At 57.2% G+C, this 12043-nt stretch overlaps 1 protein-coding gene across 9 annotated transcripts in view; it reads right to left on the bottom strand.

Annotated features, from left to right (window-relative positions):
- Positions 1-2474: 2474 nt before the first annotated feature.
- GLI2 (GLI family zinc finger 2) overlaps positions 2475-12043 on the bottom strand; it is a 245751-nt gene continuing 236182 nt past the window's right edge. For all 9 annotated transcript variants that reach the window (XM_072960820.1, XM_072960816.1, XM_072960813.1 and 6 more), the window contains 4 exons: positions 11628-11792; positions 10036-10314; positions 8175-8511; positions 2475-6747 (listed from right to left, as the gene is read on the bottom strand). In XM_072960820.1, coding sequence (XP_072816921.1) covers positions 4289-6747; positions 8175-8511; positions 10036-10314; positions 11628-11792 — 3240 coding nt within the window. In that variant the 3' untranslated portion in view covers positions 2475-4288. The remainder of the gene's footprint in view (positions 6748-8174; positions 8512-10035; positions 10315-11627; positions 11793-12043) is intronic.

The following is a 12043-nucleotide window of genomic DNA, read 5'->3' on the forward strand; positions in this document are numbered from 1 at the left end:
GATGAGTTCAGAAAGGAACTAGCCAGTTTACAGCAGAATTTAGAAAATAAAATGATTCCTCATCGCCAGTCTCTTCAGCCACTGAAAGATTTTTTTAAAGCATTTTTTTTGGGTTATATTTTCTAAGTTTTTTTTTTAGTTAAAATTTTTTTTTCTTGTTTTGAGGAGTAGGTAGTTAGGTTTATTTATTTATTTAGTTAGTTTAATGGAAATACTGGGGACTGAACCCAGGACCTCTGGCTTCCAACTTCCTTCAGCCAGGAAGAGGGTGAAGAGGTTGCTGTCCAGGTGGGCATCCTTTCCAGTGCCCTCTTCAGAAGCTGGGAGGTTGATGGAAAAGGAAGAAACCCGCCCCCTGCCGCAAAGTGGCAGCCAGAGCCATGGAGCACAATAAACTGGGGAGTCGCTTAAGGACCATTCCACCCCAGAGCAGGGCCGCCGGCAACATTTGCCCAGCAGGTCTTCAGATGCTGTGGACCAGTGGCTGAGAGGAGTGGCAACTGCGGTGATTCTAGCCCAGTTCCACACTGTGTGCCTGGTGGGGTGGGTGTGCCTGGGGGACAGAGAACTCTTTTTAATTCATGAGTCTCGGGGTCAAGAAGAGCCACATCCAGAAGAGACGTAGACCATGTGATTGTAGATTTTGGACCTGAAGATTGATTGGATAGACTGTTGGGAGTCTTGGGTGAACACAGTGTGCACGGGGGAGGCACATGCATCTCTGTCTCTGTGAGAGCAGACTGTGGGAGATTGTATAATTGTTGAGAAATCTTCACTCCACCCTTCTCGCTCCCATGGAAGGAGTACACTTCCCACAATGACTGAGGATGGGTTTGGCCACATGACTTGGTTTTGCAAGAATGAGGTGAAACTGAAGGTGCACTGGGTTTGAGCAGAGACTTAAAGAGGACTCGCATTCTTCTGCTTGCTCTCTTGTGCTTATACCATCACCACAAGAAGGCAGTGCCCAGGCCAGCATCCCGCTCTGGGGAGGAAGATGAGTCACACGGAGCAGAATCAACCTGTTCCAGCCAAGCTGGCTAGATTAGAGGCTCCCAGCTGAACTGCAGAGCTGCCCAGCCCAGCCCAACCCGAATCAGTCAATTCTCAGTGAACCCAGATTCATAAGCAAAAGACGCTGTTAATATGATGCTGAGGCTTCACAGTATTATTATGCAGCGTGATCAAGGCCTTAGTTAACCAGTATGTGGCTGAGTTGAATGGCTTCAATGGGCTTCTTAACACTTTGCTCATCTGGTCTCAGGCAGCACCAGACAACTCTAGGCCTCCCCTTGCCCCCAAAGCAGGGCAGAGCTGCTTCTGGAGACTTAACGTGATGAAACCGAGGAGGTGCGATGCTTGAAGATGGGCTTGGAGAGGCAGAGGAAAGGGCCCAGCCAGGCATGGACAGTTCCTCCTCTGTCAGTGGAGTGGGTCCTCCCCAGGGGGGGGCTCCCCGGGGGTGTGACGCTCTGGTCTTTCCACCAGGATACGGCCAGAGAAGGGACGGTTCCCCTAACACACAGCAAAGACTCTGGGACGCGTTCAGAAAGGAAAGCCGCTGAATTCTGTTTGCCTCGGGGGTTTCCTACACGTTATTTCCCAGAGAACGCCTCTTCAGACCCCCCGATGACATCCCACGGAACTGGCTTTGAGCTGAATGCCCTCCATGTGGCTTTGGCTTCCTATCCCCACGCTGGGCCACAAGGTTTGGCTCATGGAAAGGGGGGAGCTCAGGGGCCCACTGGCCCTAGAGAAGGTGTCTTCTACCCCTCCAACCCAGTCCTGGGCCCTCCTCGCCAGTACTTTGTTCCAGTTCCAGAATTCATCCCAGACCTCATGCCCCCCTCACTGGTCCCCCTGAGGTTCACAGCAGTAGCCTGATCGCTGTGATCACAGGCAGGCCACTGGCCTCGAGACCTGGGCTCTCCCTGTGCACCTGCCAGGGCCGCTTCCGAGGGCTCAGGCCCTGCTGCGGCTGCTCCCCACGGGCCCCTGTGTACAAGGCCGGCTGCTGGGTATCCTGGGGCTCCACCTGCCTGTCCTGACTCTCCTTCTGCCCCAGAGCACAGGGGTCCACCTGTCTTCTTCCCCTCCCCCGCGCCACGACTCAAACATCCTCATCAGACGGCCTGTCAGACAGGAAATTCGGACATGAGGCGGGCTTGGGATGATAGCTGCACCTGGTTCTCAGCAAATCCACTTGGATCTGCCCACCAGCTGGCTGGAAGAACAGCCAGATACCCACTGTAACACATAAACCCTGCCCACCCCCACTCCCCGTCCCAGCTCCCAAGGCAACAAACAAACAGCCACTAAATGCCTCAGCATTAAACATTTCTTGGTGAAGGCGGGATAGTCCATTTTAAGGCTGCTGAGAAAAAATACAGCCTAATTTCCGTTCAAATGCACCAAATTTACTGCCCTGGTTTTCATTAACTACTGTCAAGGAAGAAGCAGACAGACAAAATAAATTATGAAAAAATTACTTTTTTAATGTACAAAAAGACTTATTTACAAGTTGAACATGTCATCTCAATTCATAGCATGTAGAAAAAGCTAAAAATGTTTGGGAGATATAAATTTGACTGGGTGATTCACCTACAGTGTTTGCTGGGATGATGGCTTTTGTACAGACTATATACAGGCGGGGGATGGCTAGTGAAACTGTAGCTCAGGGAGTGAACACGCACCACACAGAGCCCAGACCTTTGGGGATGTCCCAGGGCTGTTATGTGAAGTTTCCCTTGTCTTTGGACCTGGACCAACCATCTGATGTTCTGGGATGTAGATGCCCAAGTGAGGTTTTGGCCCTGTCCTGGTTGAAGCCAGGGTCACAGTCCGTATCAAGTTCCTAGTGGTGCAGTTGGTTTGGGTAAGGTTGCCACAGATGCAACACGGGAAAGGTGCTGGGTGTTTGTATATGTATGTGGTGGGGAGAATACATCAACTCACGCTACTGTACGTTCAGGAACAATGCCTTCTGACAGCAGTTCCAAATTCCATTCCCGGGTGGGGCTTGGTCACACCGAATAGGAAAATTCAGTGACGGTCCCTCAGAGTTTCAAGAATCAACCCTTTCACCCTCCCACCCCCACCCCTACCCAAAACATCATGCATGCCATTGTTCTCTGTGAAATGAACAGGAGGGCAGAGGGAAAGGAGTCCAGAAGATACGAGGCCTGCATGTTGTGGCTTGGGGTAGACCGCTGGGCTGCTGGTGAGCGGACAGCATGGCTTGGAGGAACTTGGCTGGAAGCTGCCATCAAGCCCCAGGGTTTTCCAAGGTTGAGTGGGTGGAGAGTGCAGGGTTGGGTAAACATGCAACTTTCTCTTCCTACTGGGAGACCTCTAGGGAGGCTGGAGGCTGGAACCTGGGCGCCCAACTCACTTTATTAAGGCCCCAGCCCACGCCGATTCAGCTCACCTGGGTCCATCCCTAACGCACAGCAGCTCCAGCAGCCCCGAGGTATTTAGAAATGTGTTCTTTTCAGGAAGGGCTACATTCTACACGCATGAACACTGTAAACATGGTCTGGAGAGGCCAGGGCAGCTTCTGGGCTTGCCCTGAGGATGATACACTTTTTTCTTTCCTTTTTGGGGCAATACTTCCATACTTTCTTCCTTCACATACACTTGGACAGTCTGCAAACTTGGCTTTGTGGGGTAGAGATGCCAGCTCTACCAAACCTGGAATCAGGATGTCCTCTTCCAAATCATCCAGGGAAAATCTTTTTTTTCCCCCCTCCATGGCAAGAGAAGTGTTAAAGGCCTCAAGAATTAAGCTTCACAGAAGAAATTCCAGTGGGCCAGGAATTCCTTTACCTCGCAGGCTCCAGAGTAAGAGGCTTCTCTTCCTGGATTAGCATCTCCAGCATGGCTTTCAGATTCAAACCCAAATGTGGTTCCTCTCCCCTCTTTCTTCATGGACTTGGAAGGCCCTTGGCCAATGCAGTCCTTCATTAGCCAAATGACAGCGGTGACGAAGCCAGAACAGAGTGGTCCTATAAACATCAAAGGCTGGGAAGCACTGTGTAAACGAGTTTTTCATTCCTGCCTTGACTTTCCCATTGAGACTTTTTCCAGTATTCTGAAAAATAATCTACAAGAAGACCAGACAGGAGGCACATGAACATGCCTTTAAAGCATCTGTGGCCTGAACCAGCCACTGGCCAAACTCCCTCAGACCTATTTAATACTTTTTTGGAAAAAGATGAAATGGACAAAAGCCCCATTCTCTGGGAAGCGATGGTCCCTCTGGGTCCGCTCAGCACCAGGGGCTGGGGCCTTAGGTCATCATGTTCAGGAACTTGCTCTCCTCGGCCAGGCTGGTGAGCATGGAGCTCATGTCCCCGACGGCCATGTTGCTGATGCCCGTGGGGATGGAGGGCAGCGTCAGGGAGTTCCGGGGGGTGGTGAGGCGGGAGGAGTTCTGGGAGAGGCTGTGCAGGAGGCTGGGGCTCAGAGCGCCTGAGAGCAAGCTGGAGTGATCACCATCATCCATGATGGCATCAAAATCAATCTGGGGGGCCTCCAGTAGCTGGGAGTCCACAGTGCTGGACACCTGGTTGACCCCTGGCGAGGGCAAGGGCTGGGGCTGGATGCTGTCCGGGCAGGCCTGTGGCTGTGGTGGCTGGGGCCGCGTGACCTGGCAGCCTACCTGGTTTTCGAGGCCTCCATTCTGCTCATACATGTGGATCTGGCCGTAGTAGTAGAGCATGTTGTGGTCCTGGGCCGCGCCTGTGTCCTGCGAGGGTGGCTGCGGAGGCAGTGACAACATGCTGCCCATTGTTCCCTTGGGCACAGACTCTGCCATCTCCTGGTTGGCTAACCCTGCAGCCATGGCATGACCAGTGGCCCTGGCATAGGCCAGCTGCTGCCCAGCACGCACCCCATGGTGGCGGCCAGCAGGGCTGGGCTCGGGAGGTGGCCGGGGTTGCACTAGGCCAAAGCTTGATCCAGCCACCCCCACTATGCCTTGCTGGGGCTCCATGAAGCCAGGCTGGTGGGAAGGCAGGAGGCTGGGGCCTTGGCGGTAGCCCTCCTGACCCATGGCAGTTGCCAGGTGATGGCTCTGCTGTGGGTAGCTCTGGGCTGGGTGAGGTGGTGGCATCCCAGCCAGGGTGGAACTGGGGATCCCAAGTTCCCTGTGGCTGCTGCCCATCATGGTGGGGACAGGAGCAACCTCCATTTGTTGGGGGAGCCCTAGGTGGCCTGGCTTGGCTGCCATGTTGTTACAGGATCGGGGGAACTGGTTCAGGGCCCCACCCATAGTACTGGGGCTCAGCTGGGGGTGGGCCTGGCTGTAGCTGGTGTGGGGGCTCACAGCCATGGCCATGCTGGGACACTGGCCACCTGGGACTGGCTGCCGAAGCTGCTGCATATAATTTACCCTGGGCGCAGAGGGGGCTCCGCTGCAGGGCTGAAGGTGTGGCTGCGAGCCGTCCAGGCCGCCAGGGCTTGGCTGCAGGCCTTGGGAACTGTAGCCTGGATACTGGCTGAAGGCTGGTTTCTGCTGTACCACAGCTAGGTTGCCCTGTGTAAAGGGCTGCGGAGGCTTCACCTGGCTGGTCAGGGAGTCCATGGTGCCAGAGCTCACCTCATTCCACTGCACAGGCATGCTGTTTTTGTTCAGGCTGGAGGGAGCACCATAGCCCAACTGGCAGCCGCCCAGCACAGGGTTGGAGGGGCCCACGTTGGAATCTGCAGCCGCTATTCTGCGCTGGCCGTGCAGCCCTGGGCTGGGCAGTTTGGGGTTCTCAGAGAAGCAGGTGCTTTCCGGGGGATATACCTGCGGGGTGCCCTCATCCAGGGCACCGCTGGCATGCGCCTTAATGTACTGCACCACGTCATCGGGCAGCACGAGGTCATCCTCAGGCAGCTCGAGGCTGACTTCGGGGCCCGTGCCGTCCGCCCCCGCCGCCAGGGCCTCCATCGCCACATTCTCGCTGATGCTGGGCGGCCGGGGAGAGTAGGCGCTGCGGGCCAGGCCGCCGTCGGCGCTCATGTGGCTCTGCAGGCGGAGGCCTCGCCTCTCGGTGCAGGGTGGCAGAGGGGCCGGGTTCACGTTGTGGGCGCTGTGGAAGCGCTGCACCCGCGGAGGCGCCAGGGTGTCGGGACGCCTCACCGGATCACTGGCCCGCCGCGCCCCGCAGCCCGGCGCCTCGTGGGGAAAGGCGGGTGCTGGCCCGGCGTGGCCGTAGGCCGGCCCGTCGCTGCCCCGCCGTGGCCCGATCGGGTGCGGGCAGGCGGCCGGCAGCGCGCGCTCGGGCGCGTCCAGCAGCGCCAGCCTGGTCCGCAGGCTCACGCGCTCCAGGCCGGGCAGCGGCGTGGGTGGCGGTCCGCCCGTGGCGGCCGCGTACTTGGCCCGCAGGCTGTACTGCTGGGCGGGCGTGAGCTGGAGCAACCCCGAGCCGGCGCCGCTGCACTGGCTGGCCTCGCTCGAGCGCCGCGACGCGTCGGTGGAGATGGGGTCGTAGGAGTCGGCGGAGCTGGCATTGTGCGGGCGGCCGGCGCCCAGGGGCGAGGCCTCGCTGGAGCGGCGGCTGGAGAAGTAGGGGGAGATGCCGGAGGAGCGGCGGCTCACGGTGTAGGCCGAGCTGACCGTGCTGGTGGAGCTGTCGCGGCGCTCCTGCAGGTGGCTCAGCATGGTCACCTCGCTTGCGGACAGCTCGGACAGCCGTGGGTTGGGAAGCAGCCCCGCCGGCCCGCCGCCCCCACTGCCGCTGTAATTTTCCAACATGGAGCCTGTGGGAGAGGAGAGGGGTCAGCTCTGGGGACAGAGGGCGGTGCTGCGCCTGCCTGGACCGTACCAAGTCTGCAGGGCCCGGACCCTGGAGTGGGGCCTGGCCCACCGCAAGCACTTAACCAATGATTAAGGAAGGATCAGTAAATGAATAAATAATGGTACTTATTGCTAGAGTGGGTTAGGGGAAGTCAGGGGGCTTGACCTCAATCGTAGCTGCCGGGCTGACCCTGTGCTCTCCTTATGTCCGATCCTCAGTTTCTCCAGCTGTGGATGGAATGTGTCTCTCCCATAACACTGGGTTCCTGAGAAGAGCCCAGGATGGCACAGAACACAGCCTCCCTGCACCCTCACCATCCATGGATGAGTGTTGCCAGTTGGGCTCCCCTGGGACTGAGTTTACTAGGCAGGCTGTTTATAGGGAGTGTCCTGAGAGCCACAGCCAGGGAAGGAAGGGGCGGCAGCAGAGAAGGCAGGGGAGAGAGTTGCATCGCAGGTCCATCGACAGCCATTGGCTGATCTCACAGGGAGCTCTGGTGATCAGCCAGAGCTGATGTGGGCCACCCCAGGAAGGCGTTACCTTGGGTGAGGCAGCAGTTAGCATTAGCACCCCAAGTCATCTTTGTAGTTGCAGGCCATCTGCCAGTAGTTCCCTTAACAGCTGGGGCAACAAATCTTCCCTCTCTCAACGTATCTCTTGAAGAGAGAGCTGGCTGGTACCTCTCATCGTCCACCTCTCCATAACTCAATCCTACAGTCCATACTGGGCCGCCAGTCCCTGAGGGCAGCCTAGAGGCTCAGTGCCCCAGCGTGCCTGGTGTCCAGCCTGGCAGAGTCCACATTTGATAAGTGCTGAGTGAAGACTCCTTCCATCTTAAAGCCTGGCCAACACCTCCTGAGGCTGACAACAAGGCTGCCTTCTCCACGAGGCCCCCCTGCTTTTCCCCAGCTGGCGGGTTTCTCCCTGTTCTGCACAGCATTTCCTTGAGCTCTGCCCTCGGTGCTACTTGGCTCATCCTGCATCTGGCGGCATGGCCTTCTGACTAGAGGGACTGGGAATATAGTGCTGTCCTGCAGAGGGCCTTGTAGTGGTACCCATAGAAGGTGCCTGATAAACCAGTGAATGGGTCGTGAAGAGGATGATGTAAGCAGGATCTGTCTGTTTCTAGGGGTTACGGGGATACAGCATGGTATAGCTGAAGGAGCATGGGCTTTGGAGCCACTCAAGCCTGGGTGAAGTCTCAGCTCTGCTGAGGGAAGCACTTTACCTCTCAGAGTCTCAACTTTCTTGTCTGTGCAATGGGCTCGTAAGATCCATCCTATTGTGGGCCCACAGTGAGAGGGCACAAAGTGCTTGATGGGCATGAACCTCACTGGGCTGCCTTGGGTTCCCTCCCACCTCACCCGCACGACCAGGGCCTCCACTTACCACTTCCCGGGAGGGGAGGCAGCTTGGAGTTCCGGGTGTGTGGAGCCGGCCCCGCCCATGAGCAGGAATCCTTGAGCGACTTGAGCTTCTCCTTCTTGAGCTGCTCGAACCTGTGCACGGCGGTCATGTGTTTGCGCAGCTGCAGGCCACCGGCAGAGGGCGCTGCCAGGGCAGAGGCGTCAGCCCCTGTCGGCATGTCATCCAGAGCTGTCAGGTCGGCCAGGCTCCCCGGCCCTGTGCCTGGCAACTCCACGCCGCTGTCATTGTTGGGGGCAGTGCCCAGGGGAGAGGGCTCGCTGCTGCAGGAAGACTGAGCCCCAGGGCTGGACTGACATAGCTGCAGGGGGCGTGGTGAGAAGGCACAGACTCAGAGGGTGCCAGCACCTGCCGGGCCCTGCACCCACGCCGCCCCCTTGCACACCCAGCAGTGGGAAGGAAGCTGCTGTGTGCGTGAGAGAGCTTGCAAAGCATCACTCTCTGAACATCGGCTTCCCCAACTAGAAGCTGGCCCTGAACTGCCTCTGGGACAGAGTTACTGGATGGATGGAGACCACCCAGCACGTAGAAGGCACCGACTAATTGTCAGGCACCCACTCCCACCCAGCCCCCAGCCCCCTGCCCTGCTCCTAAGCTCTCCCAGCCAGTGTGTAAGCTGGAGATCTGCCTGTTGCCCTTCCAGTGTGTGGATGCTTGTGGACACTACAAAGCTGTGCCCCACAGAGACCGCCGCAGCCATGTGAAGTTGCCACGAAAGAGGGAACTGAAGCATCTCAAGAACTGCGACGTGCCACTCCATGAACAAGGAGCGATGAAGCCTGCTGACCTGGTGCGTGCTCATCAGGCCAGAGGCAGGCTGTTAGAAAGGGAAAGACTGACCACGGAGGGTGGAATTCCTGGGTACAGCCTTGCTCCTTGCCTGAATGGCCACCCCAAAAGGCCTGACCTCCCTCTGAGTCAGGGTGAAGTGGGCTGAGAGCTCACGGCACGCACGTACCATGAGGAACCCACAGAACCTAGGCTACCTCCACTTGACCTGGGATCTGAGCCCAAATGAGGCTCACCTTGGATGCAGCATCTCTGACTCCCTCCTAGCCTGAATGCTCCCAAATTCCAGACCTTTCCTTGGGAAGCTGCACTGCTCTCTCCTGCCCCCAGCACCACCCACATTCCTCACCTTGGCACTCCAGACCTTCTGTAGGTCAGATCTTCCCTCCTCTGCAGCCCAGATTCACACCTCCACTCTGCCCTGTCCCTCATGCAGGTTTGGTCCCCACCACTTCCTTCTGCACCTGTAAGCGTGACTCCTGCTGCCGGCCTTTGCCGGTTCCGATGGCCTCACCTGTAATGCCTGCGGTCTGCCTATCCAAACCCGCCTTCCTGGGCCCACGAGGAGCCTGGCCAAGCACCCGAGCCCCCCTCACTGACGCCAGCCCACCCATATCCCCACCCGGCTCCTCTGCTCACCTCAGTACCGTCTATCCTTAGGGGAGGTACAGTCAGGAGAAAGAGGTGGAGACAAAGAACAGGTGGTTAGAACAAAAGGAGTGGAGGCCAGAGGGGCAAGGACGCAGAGACAGGACAGAGGAGCGGGGAGCAGCTGCGGCGCCTGGGCGCTGGGTGGAGAGGCAGACACCAGGAACCACCCCGCCCCCTTGCAGATCATGTCAGCTTCTATGGGAGGCCCAAGGTGAAGGGAGGAAAGTCAAGCTGGAGAGAGGAGGGACATCACTGTGCTCCTGGAGAGGGGCCCCGGGACAGAGCCCACAGCTGCAACTGGGCTGTGGAATCGCCCTCATGCCTCTGGGCTTGGCCTCCTGGGGGTGGGGGCATGGATGGGGCCCCGCTGCCCAGCTCTGCTTACCCCGGAGCTCTCCGTCTTGATGGCTTTGACGTGCAGGCAGTCCTCCACAGCCTGGCTGGTGCTGCTGGCCTCCGCGCTCTCCTCGGAGCCCCTGCTGGGCTCGGCACTGGCCTCGTGGTCCCCGTTCTCCTTGAGCAGGGGGGCGCGGAGGTGCACGTCATTGCGCTGCTTCTTGGTGACATGAGCATCTGGGCCGTGTACCGTTTTCACGTGCTTCCGGAGAGAACTGGGGTCCGTATATCTCTTGGTGCAGCCTGGGATCTTGCAGATGTAGGGTTTCTGGGAAGAGATGAGGCCTGTGTTACAGATGGGATGTGAAGACAAACTTTGAATGGGAGCACTCCCTGAAGCCCATGCTGTGTCCTTTGACAGAGCCTGGCTGTCATAGTTGGAAGGCACTTGGCCCATTTGCAGCCAGTGTCCCCCTGGATGGAGCCATCTCAGCCCAGCCTGCAGGAGCCTGGCCCTGCCAGCCTTGGATGCAGCATCTCTGACTCCCTCCTAGCCTGAATGCAGGTAAGCATTGATTAAGGGAGGCCCCCACCACAAACTGGGGACACGGATCAGAGACTATGAAGGAAGGGGACACCCCGTACCTGGCATGATCATCAACGATCAGGGCCCTGGAATTTTTAATATCAGTAGTGAGTGTATTACCTCGTTATTTATCTGTGAGACAGCGCTAATATCCTGATCTCTCTCATGAGGAAAGACAGGTTCAGAGAGGCAAAGAAATTGGGTAAAAGTCACACAGGAATGGAATGAAAACCCAGGGTTTTGAAACCTCCATCCTGAGCTTTATACACACACCTGATATCCACATATAGACATACTCCCCCACATCCACACACACACATGAACACATACACGTATATAAACACCCACATGTGTACACAAACTTACAAACACATATGCATACACCCCACACACATAATGCATATATCCACCTCCACACACATAGCAACACATATCCCCACATGCACATACATACCTGCAAACACACATACCAACCTACACACACACACACACACCCCCCTCTCCAAGACTAGCTCTTGTCTCTAGACACTCTGAGGTGTTCAGGTGCCTTTGGGAATTCCTCGCACTTCTGACAAGCACTGCAGCAAGTCCCTTGTGGGTCCAAAATGGATCTGAACTTTTAGAAACATTCTTTCCTGAGTCCACCTGAGCCACAGCAGTTGAGAGGCTGGTGGGGCCTGGAAGGCGGGTACAGCAGACACTACGGGCTTCTGCCCAACTTTCCTCCCTGGGCTCTTTCTGCCCTGCCAGGAGCTCTGGCTGCCTGGGGAGACAGAGGCTGCTTTGTGCCCCATCAGCAGGGGGCTGACAGCCACGGCAGGCCCAGGCAGCGCTGGAGGCTTGAACATGTCATCAGCAGCTGTCCAGGCTGTGGGGACGGGGCTGCCGCTGTGAGCTGAGCTGGACAGCAGGTCAGTGAGGGGGGCGGGGGGGATGCCTGGCACCTGGCTACTGAATGGCCTACAGATGTCTAGAAGCCGAGGATTGAGAGTGATGCACTTATGCATGTGTCTGCGGGGCCCACACACCCCCCCACGCCCACCCTGGCCCGGTACCTCATTGGAGTGGGTGCGGTTCTGGTGCTTGGCGCGGTCCGAGGCGTTGGAGAAGGCTTTGTTGCAGCCCTCGTGCTCGCACACATACGGCTTCTCCCCGGTGTGGGACCGAAGGTGTGTCTTCAAGTTCTCCAGGCGAGAGTAGGCCTTCGAGCAGCCCTCAAACTGGGAAGAGGAGGGTTCTGTCAGTAAGGGCCCCCTAGGGTCCAACACAAAGACCTTGAATTTGGGCTGACCCGCTGCCTCCTCCCGACCTTGTCTGCTCCACCCTGCAGGTGCACCCAGGAGCGTGTATCTTAATGATAACATTTGTCTTCCTTCCTGATTACAAAAATGACTTATGGCCAACTTTAGAAAACTTGGAAGGGTCTGAAGAATGCAAAGAGGAAAATGAAAACCTTCAACTGCCCAAGGAC

This window comes from Vicugna pacos, chromosome 5 (assembly GCF_048564905.1).
Source record: "Vicugna pacos chromosome 5, VicPac4, whole genome shotgun sequence".
In the NCBI taxonomy this organism is placed as follows: Eukaryota; Metazoa; Chordata; class Mammalia; order Artiodactyla; family Camelidae; genus Vicugna; species Vicugna pacos.